At 36.4% G+C, this 18,726-nt stretch overlaps 1 protein-coding gene across 1 annotated transcript in view; it reads right to left on the reverse strand.

The window, feature by feature from the left end:
• The window catches only part of LOC308037369 (uncharacterized protein C8orf34 homolog), a gene marked incomplete at its 5' end in the record, with an annotated part of 143,302 nt that overhangs the window by 76,258 nt on the left and 48,318 nt on the right, over window positions 1-18,726 (reverse strand). Inside the window, 3 exon segments of the mRNA XM_080339099.1 lie at window positions 1,390-1,556; window positions 6,108-6,277; window positions 13,308-13,336. Of these exon segments, the coding sequence (XP_080195225.1) occupies window positions 1,390-1,556; window positions 6,108-6,277; window positions 13,308-13,336 (366 nt within the window).

The raw sequence follows: 18,726 nt of genomic DNA on the forward strand, positions 1-18,726 counted from the left end.
CTCATTCAACTTTCTTTTTATGTCACATTGATCAAGTTGTAAAGATCTGTAAATTGCAGGAGGAAATGAGGAGGTAACGCAGCTACAGACTAATTATGCCCTTCACTGGAATCCATGGATTTGTTCTAGAAATGCCACCTCATTCCATGAAGACTGCAAGCCCACAGCCACAAACACTGTGACTTCCTTTGAACACGAAGAACTGATTGACACACTGTGACACCTGAGTGACTCAGCACATTATCTCTTCTTTCTTGTAAAAACAAATGTATGCATCAAGCTTAAAAATAAATTGTGTATTAATTCACAATTACTTAAGCAGAACAAAAAACCTTTTTTACCATGAGCATGCCCAAGCACGGGAACATGTTGCCCAGAGACATTGCAGAGTTTCCATCTTTGGAGACCATCAAAACGCAACTGAACAATGTTCGGAGCAACCTGCTCTAGCTGGTTGTTTTGAGCAAGGGGCTGGGCTAGATACCTCCAGCTGCCCCCTACAACCTCAACAATTCTATGGAGACTGTATTAAGGAAGCAACATAAATATAACAGAGCAGAACACCATGCTTTTCTGATTTTTAGACTAAGGTCCAATCTGAAACAAATAGCTTGTGACAGAATTCATAAATGTAAGAATGCTGAGCAATCCTGAGAGTCCATACTTCCCATGCTTTGATCCCACATAAAGTTCTACATAGCAAAAACTAGGGGAAAAAATTGAAATCTATGACTACATTTCAAGCATTTCAAAATGAAGATTTTTAAAATGGCAAAAAAGAGACTGTTAATTAACTTTCTTCAATCACTTCCCTCCTTTCACACCGAGTAATTGTAGGAAAAGGAGGAAGGAGTGAGCACAAAGCCTTCTGGAGTGAAATTTAACATACAATCAAGTCCACAGGAAAATTACAATCAAATCATCTGGAGAGGTTACAAATTCACGTTGCATAAGCTATTTGTAGCTATTACGTCTCAAATAAAACCCACCAAAGTAAGAAGTGTGATCTAGCTAAGAAAAAGAAGAACCAGATGAAAGTCAGTGTAGCCAATTCTTACTCCTTGTACATAAATACATTCTCAAAGTAGAACCTGCAAGTGATTCATGTAGGAAATCAAATTAACTACTTTAAACACTTGAAGCGTTTGATATTTCATGAGATTTTGATGCAGCTGGCAGCTTGTTCATACACATACACAGTCTTTATTATGTTCACTCCTTAAAGTTGCAAGCTGAAAATTCTATGAACCTCCACACAGCTGCTGGATACTTTAGCTTCAAACATAGGGAGCAGTTTCAAACTAACCTGTGTTTGATCAGATACTACACTTTTCAGATTAATCTACAATTTTAAAAGTATAAGAAAATACACATAATTTTTTCAGTTACCCAGCAGTTCCATTGCATCATCTTCATTGTCAATATCTTCTTCGGTTACAGAGGGAGCTGTGCTTTGAGCAGAATCAAAGGAATCCTGAGAAAGCATGGCAGCCAGCAGTTTCTTATGTTGCTGCTGTTGTTGTTTTAGGCCTTTCGTCTTTGGCTCCATTTTTAAGCTGTGAGGGAGGAAAGCACAACTTTCTCTTACTGATACTCTCTATGAAATATGTCACACATTTGTCAAATTACTGTAGCCCACGATGTCCTCTAGATCGGAAGGCTAACACCATCAGATCACTCAAAAAACAGCTGGTTATCACTCATTCCCTGATCATTGGATGTTTTAAGGCAGTTTGTGTTTTCAGTTCCTATCTAAAGTTTTGCTTGAATGAGGATGAGAAGTTTCCCCTTGACTTTACGGGCATTAATCAAGTCTAAATAAGCTACATATACAGAAAAACAGGATGCCAATTACTGATCAGTTTTGCTGGGGCATTGATCACACAGCAACAAAGCTGACAACAAAGAACTGCTCCCTTGAGTGGTTATGTTATCACGACCCCACCGGATCATAGAATCACTCTGGCTGGAAGAGACCCTCAGGATCTTCAAGTCCAACCATAACCTCATCTATACATCTTTTAAACACCTTCAGGGATGGTGAATCCATCACTTCCCTGGACAGCCTGTTCCAATGCCTGACAACCCTTCCTGTGAATAATTTTTTCCTAATATCCAACTGGAACCTTCCCTGGCACAACTTGAGGCTGTTTTCTCTTGTCTTATCACTTGCTATCACTTGCTACTTGGGAGAAGATTAGGATTAAGTATTAGGATTAGGGACTATATAGATACAGCAATTCTCATTGTTTGTTGACTTGTGTCCCTGACCTAACTAACAGATAACTGGAACTGCACAGAAGTCACCAGAAGGGTCTAAGGCAGGACTTGCTTCAGTTAGCAATTTCTGATTCCTTACAATATGAATAAAGACTCCTTACTATACAATAAAGACAACAGGACAGAACTTTGGTTCTCAACATAAGAGTATCAGCAACACCTCAGAATGTCTTACACTCTGTTGCAGGAAGGCAGATCTGTTGCAAATTTATGAAATTTAATATAATCAATGATAGTTCATTTCCCACTACAAAGATAAACACTAATAAGACAAAGTAGAACCTGGAGATGAAGAATGGGTTTCGAGTTTAAGACATCAGATTATGGATGGGGCCTCTACAAGCTCTGGTTTGTTTTGGGCTCTAGGAAATAAGAGCATCATATTAACAATCACTCAAATTCTCCACTGTGTACATAAATTATCCCTTGAGGAAGTTTCCCAAGAGCCTTGCTTCTTCTCAGGATTTCTTCAGGAGATTTTTCATGTAAAAAACTACTAACAATGACTTGGAAATGAGTTTAAACCTATTTTCACGGTGTTCAAAATTCTGAAAGATGAGCGCAGTACCAGCAGGACTGCCATCAACACTTCTGTACAGTCTGTTATCAGCTATTAATACCTTGCCTTCCTCCCTTACAGCAGCAACAGAGAGCAGTACAGAACCAGTGACAAATGCACTCTTTCCTCTGTAGTAATCCAGAACATTAAGGGCAGAAAGGTGGCCCTTCATCAGTTTGACAAGACACCATTCATACAGCTGCCTCAGATTGGCTACACTATGTTTCCCAGTTAAAGTAGTAGTGAAACCTCTCCTTTCAGTTGCTCAAAATTAATTCTCCCATCTTTAAGCAACTGGGCCTGCGTTTCAGATATACAACATGTGTGCTTCCGTTGCTCATCATCACAAGAGGAAATAGCAGGTTCTTCTTCCTGTCCACTACTAAATGGAGCAAAAAGCAAGGTTCATGGTTGCAAAGACAGAAAAAGCAGACAACTCAGAGATTCCAAAATATCATGTACTACATAATACTCACTATTATCTGCTTTATGCTGAAAAGACCAATATTGAAAATGTGCATGTTATCAACAGACCAGTGGTCCACGGGAATATGCCGTTCTCTGCAGCCTACTCAGTCCCCTATAGAACGCTATGAATGCATAAGGACCCAGGGCTTCCCCTTCCACCAAACACAAAATAACTTGTACGCTGTAGTCTGTGAGAACAATGCAGAGAGAGAGAGGAAGTCGCATGACACTGACAGCAATTAGTCTACCAGCGATGAGTGCCTAATCCTCTGGAGATTTATATATTATTTAATTTATATAGCATTTCCTTACCTTTAGTGACAGGTAAAAGAAAACATTTTACCTGGAAATAATGTGAAGATTAAAGTTTTCACTTCCATGTTCTTACACTGTAACTGAAGATTAGCATTAGTTGTGAGGGTTTACTGGCTTATCACATAAATCTTGATAATTAGTGATCAATAAATGATCATTTTTTTAATAAAAGTGTTGCTAAATCCAATTTAACAAGATATAATTGGAAATATTTAATGTGAATTTCAAATTGCTCACTCTTACAGTTGCCAGGTAAAAATGTAACTGAATCATTTTAGGCTACATTAACTATGAAGTAGATGAACAAAATACAGATGAGGTAGCCCCAAATCCTTTACAACTGATAACAGCTTCACCCTCTTCTGAGTTTCATTTAATTCCATAGAACCCATACTACTCCCACTTCTGTATGTACTAGGTATATGCTGCATTAAAACTACATTATTATTATCTATTACTTGTCTCTTGCATTTGGTGTACAGTCAATTCCAAATTCTGCTAATAGTACTTTAATTCCCAGTAACACTGAATCAGACCTTGAAGAAAGTGCCTGTTATTAATGAACTATTATTAAGCATTCAGACTAAATTTGATCAATATAGGCCTTTTAAACTTGCGTAGATATATGTGGCATCAATTTTAGTATCACCGTTATCTTGAAGTTCTGCAATTTTATTATTATTTTGCAAGACTGCAAACATGCTTTTAATAAATGCATTACAAAAGCCAAAGAAATGCTAATGAAGCAAAGAATTATCTCAGACAAAGTCAGTCATCCAAATGTAAATCCATATGCTGTATGTAATTTAGTAGTTACCCATTTCCACTGAAAATCAGTATTCCCACTTAATGATACATATTTTTCAACAGGTTTTCAGCACTTACTGCACCTAAAAACTACAGATATCAGTGTGCCATGACTCTTTCCTGGTATTGAGTACCCCATATTCTCCTTATTTCATATGCCAGGCAACATGACTCTGTCATGATACCCACCAAGACTTCTCAAATACTATTATGAAAGCCACTAATCACATTTTTAATTATAGCATTAGCTGTGAGGTTTCTCACATCTCGTACTATCCTCTACAAAGTGAAAAATATGCTGCTTTGAATCATCTTTGTTACTCAGAACTAAACCTCTTTGCTCCCTTCTCGAGATTAGACAGAGACGCTTATTTCTGCTCCTTCCTATTGAGAAAAGGGATATAATATCCTCAGTTTGGTCTGCAACGTGGAACAGCTCTTTACTCAGTGTCTTTATGGGACTGCTGAATAAGGAAAAAAAACCCAGGCCCTTCCAATCATGCTGCAGTTTCAGTTGCTGACTCCGTCACTTTCCCAGGAATGGCACTGGAGAGACCCAGTGTCCGACCTCTGTTGGTTCCAGTCCATCATCTGGCTGAGGGATCTTTGCTACATGCTGCTGCTGCTTTGAAATACTAGTACTTGAAGCTTCCCCCACAATAATCTAATTAAAAGAAGAAAGAAGTACTCATGGATAACAAACATTCCCAACATGTGAGGAAATTTAATGAATGCAGTCTGTGAGAGTACAACAACGGACAGACAAGTGTCCTTGTCACAGAGAGGTGAATTCCAGTGTAGAAGGCACATGAAGGACATTGTGAAGAAATACCTTAGACCTTTCCAAAGGGAAAGCAGAGGGCTTCTGCCTTCTTAAAAAAAAAAAAAAAAGGAAAAAGGTGTCTACTGCAGTCAGAATACTGGTTACAACCAAAGAGAAAAGCTACAGGACTAAGACAGAACCATAGGTGTTTAAGCCAGTGCACAAGCACAAATTCCTTTTAAAGGAAGGCTGTGAATACTTCACTTTCTGTGATAAACAGGTATCTTCAAATCATGGAAAATGGACTCCCTGTAAAAATAGTATCTTCCATGTAGTTAAAGCACATCAACAAACATACTCCTTCGTCCTCACTCAAGCAGAATAAATAGTCCGAAGTTATTTACCGCAGAGAATACTATTTTCCCTTTGAGAAAGAATTGTTATTAACACCAAAATGCTAAGTATAAGAACTGAAGATTAATTCAGGAAGGCCTGTTTAAATTAACATAGATACTGTTTCCCTTGTCTATCTTTCCATTAGATGAGAAAAATCAGATTTATCACTGAAGTGTCAAGAAGATTAACAGAGCTACTACCAACTGCTAAAAGACAGAAGGGTTTGAAGTATCCGAAAAAAAACGTATATCACAAAATTATTACACCGTGGACCCCAATCATGTCAACATAAACTTAGCTTTATACATGGGAATTAAACATTGGGATTGTAAATGTGTATAATTATATGTAAAAGCATGAGAAAAGAGTCGAATATCAATGTCTCCCATTTATTTTGCATGCTGCCACACTATGGCATAAGAATTTTAAAGCCCTGTACTCTGTTCTCATAAATGGGATGCTACAAAGACAGTTCTGCTTCACAAATTACAAAATTTCTAGGCCAAACCAAAATCCCACCTTCCTCCAGGACTGCTGCTATCTTCGCTGTCCCATTGCTCATTTTTATTTCTTGGTATTGGTGGCTGCAGCATCTCAGCAGCCAGCGGGTCTGCATCATTCTCTTCACGGCCAATCCACTCTCCGATTACACGAGGTCTGAGAAGGGGAGTGTTAAAGCCTGTTGACTCCTGAAGAGAAATAACCAAAAAAAGAAAAAAAAAAAGAAAAAAAAAAAGAAAAAATAGAAACACTGTATTGCTTGTTCAGAACCACACATATAAATAATAAGAAATAGAAAATAAAACTATTCATTAAAAAAGTACAAAACCAGTTCAGTACATTACCATTTCAGAGGGCTACAAAATACCCAGAAATCACGGGCTAATGAAAAGATTCCCATTAACAAAATTCCAAGACAGATTTGCCCATCCAAATGCCTCAAATCTCTCCTATTTCTTACTTTTCAATAGCAACACTAGAAACCTGGGGTGTTGTATTGAAAAATTATATTCTTTGTTTATAAATGCACAACTCTTAAAACCAGCACTATGTCAGTTCTGTTAAGCAACTGATGAGGTCACTTGTATAATGAACACTCCAACCAAGAGACTGTTGGAGATTAATAGCATCACTCTTATTTGCATTATGAATTAATGTAAAACTAATAAAAACATCTGCATTTGGCATTTTAAAAATAACTCTGCTGGGATTTACTTAATATATCTTTCAATTCTGAAAATTTTATTAACATTTTAATGAAATGCATTTCTGAAACTAGTACTCATCTTTTTAACCACTTGCTGGAAAAAAGATAGGTGGAGAGGATTACAAGAAGGCAGCAAAATGCAACTGGAATATTCAGAACTATAGCCATTATTTGCATCATTTTATTAGGAATTTAGATTAAGAAAACAAATTGTCCTTAAAAACTGTACGAAAAAGCTGTTCTGAAGTTCTGAGTACCTCTGTTCTCAACGTTACTAGAACAGTTGTAGATAAAGGATCATGTACAACAGTGCAGCCAATCTAAAAGCCACGTATGTATGCAAAAAAAACCAGATATGAAACTATGGGATAGGGATATTTATTTTGCTTCAATTACACTCTTTTCTAAGCTACCAAAGATGCTTCAAATATAGTGTTCCTAGTTAGGAGAGTTACATTCTATTCCTATCCTCTAATAAAAGAAAATTTTAGGAAAACAAATCCTTGGCTGTTACCTAACTCAGTGTCTCAATAAATATTCCTGCCATAAATCAATCCTTTCCAAACAAAGAGCATCTGGAAAAAGTATAGCACAGTGATTACTTAGTCTAGCAACCATATTTTCTCTTCTTCCTAAAAACAAACCATTTTTAAATTCTCTTCCTAATTGACACAGACATGGTAAAAGCACGGTTTGAAGTAGAGGCCTCTCCTGAAATGAAGCAAAGCAAAACAAGCCTGCACATTTTTCATATTAATATATTTACCCCGCTTTGGTTAGATACTGTAATTTTGCTCAGCAGAACTCCAAGAGTCCATTTTGACAGAGCCAAATGTGACCCTGGCCCTGGCTTAGACACATTCACCCTTGTTCTGCTGTTCTGCTGTGTAGCATGTCCGAGTGCACCACCGCACTCCGTGCGTCTCACCAGAGCTCTCCATCACTTGACTAATTCACTTTTTACACAATGTCTGTTTTCTGCAGGGCTGACGTGACACCAAGGACCACTGAAAATGGAACGCAGCCAGTACAGAAGAGAGAAATCTGAGGAAAACACTATGGCTTCAGAGGTTTTAGAATACCTAGCCACTGGTGCCTTTCTTTTAGGTACTTACAAATACACCTTGTGTACATCTGTCTGGTGCTGTGTCATAGGTAATGTAGACTAGATGACAGTGGCCTCTCGTCACTTGACAGGTGTAACCTGTCACAGCTGTGACTACCATCATATGCCTATGACATAGGAGAAAAGATGATTCCACTGCCTGCAATGCCTTCATTACACAAGGTGCTTACATCAGCTTAAGTAAGAACCATTTAGCCTCTTCTGAGGTTTATTCTTGCTATTCTAGCCATTTTCTCCCTTCCCTTTCTGCCTAGGATAATTTCTAATAATTAATAAAAATGGTTCCTGGAGCTAGTTAAACTTGCAACAACTTGCAGTGTCAATGTTGCTAAAAGCTTTCAGTCCCTGAAGTGGAAATGAAAAGCACCTGAAAATTTGCCCTTTTTCAGTAAGTTTTTCCTGACACTGCGCACAGCACCATCAGCATATGAATAGGTAAACCATGAATGTTGTGTCCATCCTTGTTATGCCGATTTCTTTTCTAGACATTTTAGGGATTGCAGTAGCACTTTCATACACTACTTAATTGAAATGTAATTCACATTATATAGTCACGCTTTGCCTCACTTTATCACCTTGCTTTCCTTTTTGAATCTTGTTAGATTAGTACAACACAGTTCCAGTGACCTAATTCATTTTACTCCTTTCAACTGTATAAGCAGCCACAGTGAAAACAGTAAAATGGAGAATCAGAGACAGCTTTATTCAGAACACCAGGACGTTTATTTGGCACCTTATTTCAAAAGCTTCACTAAATTCCAGTGAAGTATTTTGTTCTCAAACACGTTTTCATAGTTTTGGTTTGGGCTTTTTTGATATATAAAGCTTAGCATCTTAACTAATTTCCAATTTGTATTTCCCTATAAATAACAGAAGAAATTGACAGTGACATTAGTGCACAGAAAATATTTTCAAGATAGGTAGGTATTTAAATCTGCACTAAATGAACCTAGAAGATTATTTTATGGTACGGTCCAGGTGTCATCCACTTATCATCCACATCAGTGGCTACCAACTTGACACACTCAATCTTCCTGTATGTGGAGGCCAGGAGAAGAAGCAAAAGCCTGGAGGACAGCTGAATCTCATCTTCAAGTTGGGCTGAGATGTGGGTGCAGTATGGAACCCCTACCAGGGAGTACAACATTAATGCATGGTTATTTAAGCATAGTTTTAAAAGGTCACTATTCCTCATTTCTGATATGGATTTTGAGAGTACCTCCACAGTGAGAAATATTTTGGGGTGAGCAGAAATTTGTTTATTTTTATGTCTTATGAGTAATTGTTTCCTCTATTTTATCAATTATAACCTGTGTTCATTGTAGTAATACTACATATAAGAACCTATACCCTATACACAGCACAGAAAAAATGTTTAAATATTAACATTGAGGGTCAGAAATCTGTCAGGAATTATTAGACCTTTTTCATCTGAGCCTGATTCTGGATCCCTGACACTTAGATGTCTCCCATTATTAATGTTTAAAGTGAATGAAAGACATTGTTGGGAATTCCAGTCAAATCTCACAATGTTATGACAGGTCTCACATTATCTGTGAGAGCTCCACTGCATGAGTCTAAAGTAAAACACCAATCCATCGAATATTTGGATTATATTAAAATCTCATCTGTTTAAAAATAAAATATTTCCAGTCTCTGTATTCGTAGTTTTAAAAAAAGCTTGAAAAATATTCACTAAGTACTCTTCAGAAAAATCACAAGCCAAAAGATAAATAAACTTTCCCCTATGTCCTTTAAAATTGCATTAAAATGACAATATTTTAGTCAGTCTCTCACTGTGGCATGAGGTAAAAGGCATGACTCCTTTTTTTGCATGGTCTGGTTAAGAAACATTGCTGAAATGGGTACAAACATATAAACCCATTTTAAACATATTTTCGCACTGTAGCATCCTGGCTACACTTTGCCTCAACGTGTCTTACAATGCAGACATTCTACAGTGCAACATACATCACAGTTTATTTTGTGACATATAGACAAGCAGCGTCTTCCAAGAGCAGCAAATTCTAGAGGAAGCACATCATTGGTAGCCCCATGGTCAGAGCACTCACCTAGGACACTGGAGTTTCAGTAGTATGGCTGTTCTATACTTTAGTGTGTATTTGAGCTTTCAACTCCCATGGAAGTGTTCAAAAAGACCCAGAAAAAAAACCAACCTGAAATTCACAACTAACTCAGGGTTTTTTTTCTCTCGAATTTTTTAGTCATCCCAGAATTCTGTGAATTTTGCAGAAAGGGTAACATTCTAGCTCTTTTCTTTCATTTACATGAAATTCTTCACATTATTGAGGAGCTTTAGGAAACCACACACTTCCACGCGTAGTTTCTGCTCCGTGGTAAGGAGGATGAGCTGATTCAGAAATTTGTATTATATTAACTCTGCACTTCAGCCTTAAAATCTGTGAGTCACAAGGCACCCCTTCTCATTTTCTTTCTTTACACATCGTACTTGCCGTGTCAGTTGCTGATTTTACATAGCTTCCATGGCCTAGAGAGGTGGGCTGATTCATCAAGAGAGACAGAACATCAAACTCTGCAAGTCTGAATTAAATGAGATGAAAAAGGAGTGAATCTATACAACAAATCTGTTTTAATTGCAGTAATTTTAGGATTTTTTCTTCTCTTTTTTTTTTTCTTTGCAATGACACCATTGAACTCAGAAATTCGATTATACTACATTGAACTGAAAGCTTCCATTGTGACTGAAAGACTGACCTTCTCTGCTTGTATTTTCTCTACCTCTGTCTTGGACTGAAGCCCTAATTACTGGCACAAAGCTAATAATAGCTGATATTTGACAAGAATCCGCTTAAATGAAACACCCTTCCACAAAAGCGATTGTGATTCAGAGCAAACTGGTTTTCCAAATCCAAATGCTGGAGTAACTAAGCAACTAACTAATTAACTGGATTACTTGGAAGAGGAGTTACATCAACCAACAATACTGCCCAATTACTCTCCTGACAAAGGCATCTACATGTTACTGGAGCGAGAAAGAAAAGATTTTAAAAAAATAAAATACTTACATAATGGCAAAAAAAATAAACATACACAGGCATTCTCTGTTTTCCCCAAGTTCACAATCTAAACCACAGAAAAAACAACAGGATCATGGGCTCTGTCCTTATCTCCTAAAATGTTCCTGATTGTCAGGAAAATACAGCAAGGAAGAACACATAGGGGAAATTATTATTTAGTTTTAAATCTCTCATGACACCTATGTAATGCCAAAGTTCTAATAGAATCCAATGCCAAGTCTGGGCATGCTGTTCTAGACCCATGACATGAACCTGAAGGGTTGAATGGTTAATCCAAACCATGGATGAATGTGGTTTGAAAAATGATTCAGTGCTGCCACAGCCTAGATAAGGAATCTGTCATATCAGCATGTATTTCTGGGAAAGGAATTACAATGAACTTGACCACATTTATACCTGAAAAATAAACATCGCCTGGGAACATGTGCAGGTAAAAGGGAACCAAATTCTACCATTATCAGATAGTCTTTGGCTGCCTTTGGCCCATGCCAAATAATACACTTTGAAACAAGTCACAGGAACAAGAATTAGCTCATGCAAGGGACCATTCCTAGGAGGCAGGATTTCTCAGGATGGTCCTGGCTATGCTCAATTTCTTAACACAGAACTAGCTTTTACATCCACTAAGAATCCTTAAGGGGCAAAATAAGAAACAGAAATTAAGTTCACTAAATCCCATGGAGACAAAAAATATTGTGCTGCTTCTGTAAATCTATCCTGGAAGCCTACTGAGCAATACAGCACAAATGAAGCATGGTAAGAGCTTTATCGTTGGTTTTTTTTTAATTTTACAACTAACTTTTGATTTCAAGAACATCAGAAACAAATGTTAAAGCAGATACAGTATTGTAAAGGTGTCAGGTAATGTATGCTATTGAATGTATATAACATGATATCAAGTTTTATTAGGAAAAACCTACCACCTTCCAATTTTAAATCATAAACAATAAAGTATACAGTAACAAGAATAAAATTAACTCTTTGCTCAGATTGGATCCTGAGTAAATTCAACAATTATATTCTCCATCTCAATTTTCACACTGATTAATTAAATTTTAAAAACATGAATGTTTTTAAACAATAGTATATCATCATTTAAAGAAAATAAAACACAAATATCTCCTAAGTAATATGTTAAAAGTATGTGATAACAAGCTCTAGCCCAAAACATCTTTTTCCTCCCACAAACAGTATTACACAGGTTTTTTTCAACAAATAAAACCAAATGAAGAAGAGTTCTTCGTAAGTATTCTCAAAGATAAGGGTTCTAATGAACGGACTTTCTAATTGCATTTCTCATCACTTCTGAGCACAGTTAAGGAAATGGTAGGAAGACTTAGATACTGTTATACTCTTAAAATGAGCAAAAAGATAAAGCAAGATCAAGGGAAAAATGATAAGTAAAGACCATGGTTTTGAAACGTCAGCCCCATATGCAAATGACTGCATGGTAACAGTGATCAATCTTGTCTAACTGGCCTTTCCCATTGAACCCAGTGGAGCCTATTTTATATGCACTTGTGTCAGAAAGGTTCACGCCTTCATTTCATCATGAGAAAGCAAAGATATTTTTTAAATTGTCTCCTCTGTTAGGCATTATTCCTCTGTCTTATATACCTTTTGTCTTATTTCCCTGAGCAATGGTTTCTGACACAACAAAAAATTCTTGGCACTACAAGTGTACTGCTGTTCACTGGTGAGAACAGGGAAAATAAAGGTGTTCTGTTTCCTTTAGAACTTTGAAAAATGAGCTTGATTACTCTTTCAGCATAGAATTCATTACAGGTAAAACTAAAATTCATGTTAACTATGTAATGTATCAAAAGGACCAAACCAGAAGAGATAATTGTTTGTTGCATTCAGAAAGAAAGACTGATCTTTATGCCCTGTGCGTTCCTCATCAAATCTGAGGAACAAAAATTATTCCTAAATATTCTCAGAAATGATACCTGAGAATACAGAATTCATGACTTCATGAATAAAAGGTATGTAAAGCTAAATCATTCCAAAAGTACACAAAGTAACCCAACAGGTTATAATAAGTAAAGATGGTATCAAGATCAACAGCACTTATATGGCCCCACTGAGAGTCCCTTAAACTCAGTGAGATTTTTTTTTTTCCATATTTGAAAGTCCATCCTGGATCAAGCTCTTAATGTATCAATATATACAGTACTTACCTATATACCCTTCCATACCCAAACTTCCTCTGAACCCAACAGAACTGAAGTGTTGATGCCAGGACAGGGAGATGCAGCTCTCATCATCTAAATTATGACAGTAATCTGTCTTTTTGTACTTTTCATCAGGCATATAGTAAATCTTACCTTATCAAGTTCATCAGAAATAGCAATGCCTGAAAACAGAACAGATTAAAAAATAAATAATTGGAAAAATTCTTTCTACACATGTATTTTACTACAGTAAGTAAAAGTAGAGTTCACTCCGAAAAGTTTACATTTTGTTCTCCGCACACTGCTGTGCCAGACATTGTATCACACTTTGGGCCATTAGTGAAATTGCCTGAAAACAATATACTCTTAACTTTAATCAGCTCCAATATTATCAAAATGAGTTTTCAAAAAACTATGCAAATGAAAACAGATGCCAGTAAAGTGACAACAAGCTTAAGTACACTTCTACCTACTTTGTAAAATTAAACTAGCAACATAATATTTACATATGGACACATTATTATGCAAATCTCACCCCGATCAGCATGCATAACATCATGCTGCAACTACAGGGCAACATAGACATAACTCTCCTTTCTTCATGGTTCAATGTAGAAACAATTCTATGAAACAGACAGAATTTAAAGAGAGGAAAATCTGAAAGTAAAATTTCACAATAGAATGCAAATGGTTTATCTGAATCCTCTAAAAAAGAATTTATTTGTTCTTGTCCTTTCTGCTGATGCCTGCCTGAGGCTTTCCTATGCTTGTTTCCATCATGTCATTTAACTCCTTCTTTCAGTTATGACTATCTCATAGCACATTAAATACGTACAGCTGGCCTCAGAATTTTTAACAGAGCTATATGCTACATGCCTCAGTCATATCACATTGAGAGATCAAGTAATCATACATTTAATGCTATCATGTTAAAAATTCTGATATATTGAAAGCAAAGCACTTCCCAGGTTCCTATGAGGTTTGATAAGAGACATATCCAGGTTAGAATTTCAATTCAAAAACCAACTACAAGCATTTCTTGGTGGTGAAAATTAAGTGGAGAAGAACATGTATAGGAAAAACACACACTTGAAAGTTGTTTTCTAATTCATATCATATTATCAAGACAACCTCTTCCAAGGAATGTTAGAGATGATATTGCAAAATAAGTAGCATCGGCTGAATGAAAAGTTATTCTTTCTAAAATCACACTAAAGATTATAGCAGTATAAGCTTATTTCCATAGCATTTTTATTTCCTACTGTTTGGTATACCATAATTACATGAATTTGTTGGGTTTTTTACTGTACTTTTAATCATTAACTCTATATTGCTAATTTTCAGTTTGGATGATTTCCTTAAATTGATCTTTGTTTTAAAAAACAGTCAAATGCTAAGAGAACTGCAATTGCATTTTTGAGACCTCATCAACACATAAGAAATATGCCAGGAGTTAACAGAATATTTTCAGTCATTCAATAGTTTTAAAGCAAATTATTTTGAAAAAGACCATTTTGCCTAACCCTCTATCTCCCACAGCAAATAACCTGTTTAACTAACTTCAGACATTAATTTAGCTCAGACACTACAGTGATATCCACCAACCTGAATCATTCAACAGGACTATAATGTGTTATTAATTCCTTCAAGCCCCAAACTGTATTTCTTAGGTAAGCACACAGAGTGACAGCAGCCAAAATAAAATTTTAGAAGTTTAGAAAACTTCTACCTGTGCAATCACAGAATGAAACCCACCAACCCATTTAATCTCTCTCTGATGTGGTATTAAGAGAAAAGAAAAAGGATTATTATTGGGAAGAAATTTCTTAAGGAGCTTGTTCCAGTAATCTTGGTATGGTGATTCTTCTGGAGGTGGGATTTACCATACTGTCAGTCATACTGATCTTTATTTTATGGCTTGAACCCCATTAACATTAACAAAACTCCATTAATTAGTGATAATACAACTTAAATAGCAAAGACCGGGATAAATTCACCCATAAAAAGGTGGGTGCAAAAAAGCTTCTCTTTTTCCTCCAAGATACTAATGCACCACACACTTGGTGTGTGCCCACTCTTACTAATTTTCTTTTGCAGTTGCCAAACTGCGAAAATATCATGGCTAAAGTTGAGAGAAGGGGGAACTTGCAAACCACCTGTGTGCAATGGACAGAAAATTACAAGTGAGGTCATTTTTTGAGTGCAGTTCTCAGGTGGAATAATATGGACTTCATTTCCTCAAAAAATTAAACCCACTGCATACTTACCTTAACAACAACAACAACAAAACAAATTAAAAAAAAAAAAAACAAAACAAAAAAAAAAAAAAAACCAAAAACCCAAAACCAAAACAAAACAAAAAAAAAAAAAAGACAAAACACACCCACACACCCAAAACTTAATCCAGAATCCTGATAGCCATAATAATTATCACTCAGGAGTATTCAGAATGCTGTCATTCTCTTAAACCTTAGCACACTCATGACTTTTCAGCAGCCAAATAGGTTACTGTCATTTACTTTATTTTCAGGTAATAATACATTGACAATTTCAAATAATTGGATTCTACAAAGTAATAGTAACAATGGTCACTACGTCTGCTTCATGTAATTGCTAATATCCAAAGACCAGTGTTTTTCAAAAAGAAAACCCTCTTTTCACTTATTTTGTATATTTGACAACAAATAATGAAACTACTCTAAATGGAAATAGCTATGTTTCAGGTTTAGGCAAAACATAGCCAGAATGTCCATGCACTAAACACTTCTTATCTAACAAATCAGTCACTTCCTCAAACTGTAGCATTTTTTCATCACAACTTAATCCAAATCACCAGAAAGCTCTAATACCAGAAAAATCTTACTTGTTCAAGCTTGAATCCAATGGCTTTGCTAGAATTTAAGTTATTAGGAATGACTGTTTCTGACTTTTCTGAGTTTAAAGCATTTAAAGCCTGAATGCATGATGGTGAACACAGAGAACGGCAGTATCAGGGCTGCTTCATGATTGCTCTGCCTCAAGTCACTGAGCAGCAAATAAAAAGAGGACTGTTGAAAAAGTTCTCCTGCCTTTGTTGGGCCAGGTCTTCTGATGTCAGAGGCAAATCCTTCAGAAATAAAGGAGTATGCTTTACCCTTTCTCTCATAGCAGCTGTTTCTCACAGACAACATTTGCTATAGTTTTAGATCAGACTATGACTGACAACTATACAAAAGTCCTACCATTCTGACTTTTTGCATTGAGAAAGTGCAGTGTTCCAACTAACGGGGTGAGAAGTTTGCTTGCCACCATTAGCTAAGGTCTATACCGGAAATTAGTTAGGTATCTACCTAACTGCCAATTTTATGTCTTTAAAAATCCTCCCTTTTACAAGTAATTAAGGGTGCTGAATTTTGATCAGGCATCACAAGTACCCAGCCCACTCAGCCGGCTGGTGAATTACACAGACAGATTGAGGGCACTCGTTTCTACTTTTGAATGTAATGACTCTCTGTGCTGTAAGGAGGCTGAAACAATAAAGTAATTGGTCTGAATACACTTTCACAATCCTTTAGAAATGCTCCACAGCCACAACTACTGCCATCTCTCATCAGCAACCAACCTGAAGTGGGGCTGTTCATGCCAACACAGCCTCTCTTAACTGGAACACTTCCATCCTGTCAATAGCTGGGTTTTTGAAGAGAACTGGAAGAACAAGGTACTCTCTGATTGCAAGAAAGGCCTGGCACACTAGAATTAAATGAAACATGACTACCAGACAATGTGATAACAATGCAATTTATTAATACTTAGTATATTTTAATTACTATTATCATGCCTACATTAAGCAGATTGCCCAAAAGCACATCTCACTGTATCAACAATGCACCTTGTGGCTTTTTTACACCTAAAATATTAAAACAGTTGTTTGACAGGCCTTTTTTTTTAATTGGCATGGATTATTAGAACCATTCTTTATACAGTTATCTCAGATTTCTGTTCCAAACCTTCTATTCCTATGGTAATCTGCAGCAGCACAATGGTAAGAATGGAGAAATAAAGCTTGTTATAATTACAGCATCAGAACATCTTTGATGAAAATGCCACCTCCCAAAATGTATTTGCACCATAAAATCCATTTGAGTCTAAAATGAGTATATTACACAGTAAAAAAAAAAAAGACTTTCTGCTTAATTTCTAGTTTACCAGGAAATTAATTCCTCTAAAAGAAAAACTAACACTGTCAAAAATAATTCCATGAGTCTTAAAAATGCCTAGCTCTTTTATATGTAGCTCTTAGCAGAGGAGTTTTATTTGTTGCTGCTCTCCTGCAGCAAGTACAATGAATCCAGTACCTAATATCTCTCCACTCAGTGATATTATTCCTCTTTGAAGAATGATTTTTAGACTTTGATTCTCTCAATTCAACAGCATAAAATTAATTTTCAAAACAGTAGGCAGCATACTAGTTTGGGTGTTTTTGAAATACCAAGTCATAAAATCACTAACCGCTGCATGATTCCTGATCAGCTTTACAGTAGCTTAAAAACTTGAAAGATCTTCATATGCTAGACACACCTGAAATCACAGAACAGGTGTTCTGATAAGAATGCAAGTTGTGAAACTTTAGAGACATCTATTCATTTTTGCTTTTTTGTGGTCCCTAAATAATTATAGGAAGAGATAAAAAATCGCAACAAATTCTTATTTTCTGTTAAGACTTGCTTTTTTACAAATGCACAACGTAGATCTGAGTAGTCTAATGTGCATCCAGTCATAAGAAAATAAAATGCTCCTACTTTAACATATGCCAGACTACCATTATTCAGTTCAATGGGATCAAATAGCTTATGCACTTTCCTAAACATCCAGAAGATGGCCACAGAGCTCCCAACAGCCAGTTTTGCTACTTGCCAAACAAAGCCTGCTGGATTTGACATACAGATTTTAACAGAGTTTAGCCACGTTAAGACAACCCCAACACAACTGTGACTACTTGACAAAATTAATTCCCAGGATCGGTCTAGGCCAGGGAACTTGTGGATGGCTGGACTGTCAACCTCACAGTGCATCACAGGTTCTGTAACAAACTTCGGGACAGAAACAGCATTATTATTATTATTTTATCATTGTTAATACTGCAGCTCTGAGTATGAACACAGAAATACCGTATCATGCATCAACTGGCCAGCAGTTAACTGTCCCAATACATTCCCCTACCCACTGCAAACCAGGTGAAGCATGTGTTCCCTCACTGGTGGGTCAGGTCAACTCAGATGTACTTGCATTTCTCACAGCAAAACCTTGTGCCATACTGCAGCTGACAGCACAGTAAATTCTAGCCCCCATGCTTTTTTATGCCATGTATTAAACACAAAGTAAATTGAAATTATTTATTTCACATCATCCTTGTATTATAAAGGACACAACATGGTTGCTCTGGTTGCACCAAACAAAGCCTTTCCAACAGAAAATACATACACATGAACAAAACCAGATCAGTCATTTTTGTATATGAACTTCTAATAGATTTGTTATTTACTGTCATAATAGATATTCTTTATTATTTCATTAACTTACATTGAGTCATTTT

Source organism: Nesoenas mayeri (genome assembly GCF_963082525.1).
Source record: "Nesoenas mayeri genome assembly, chromosome: 2".
Taxonomy (NCBI): Eukaryota; Metazoa; Chordata; class Aves; order Columbiformes; family Columbidae; genus Nesoenas; species Nesoenas mayeri.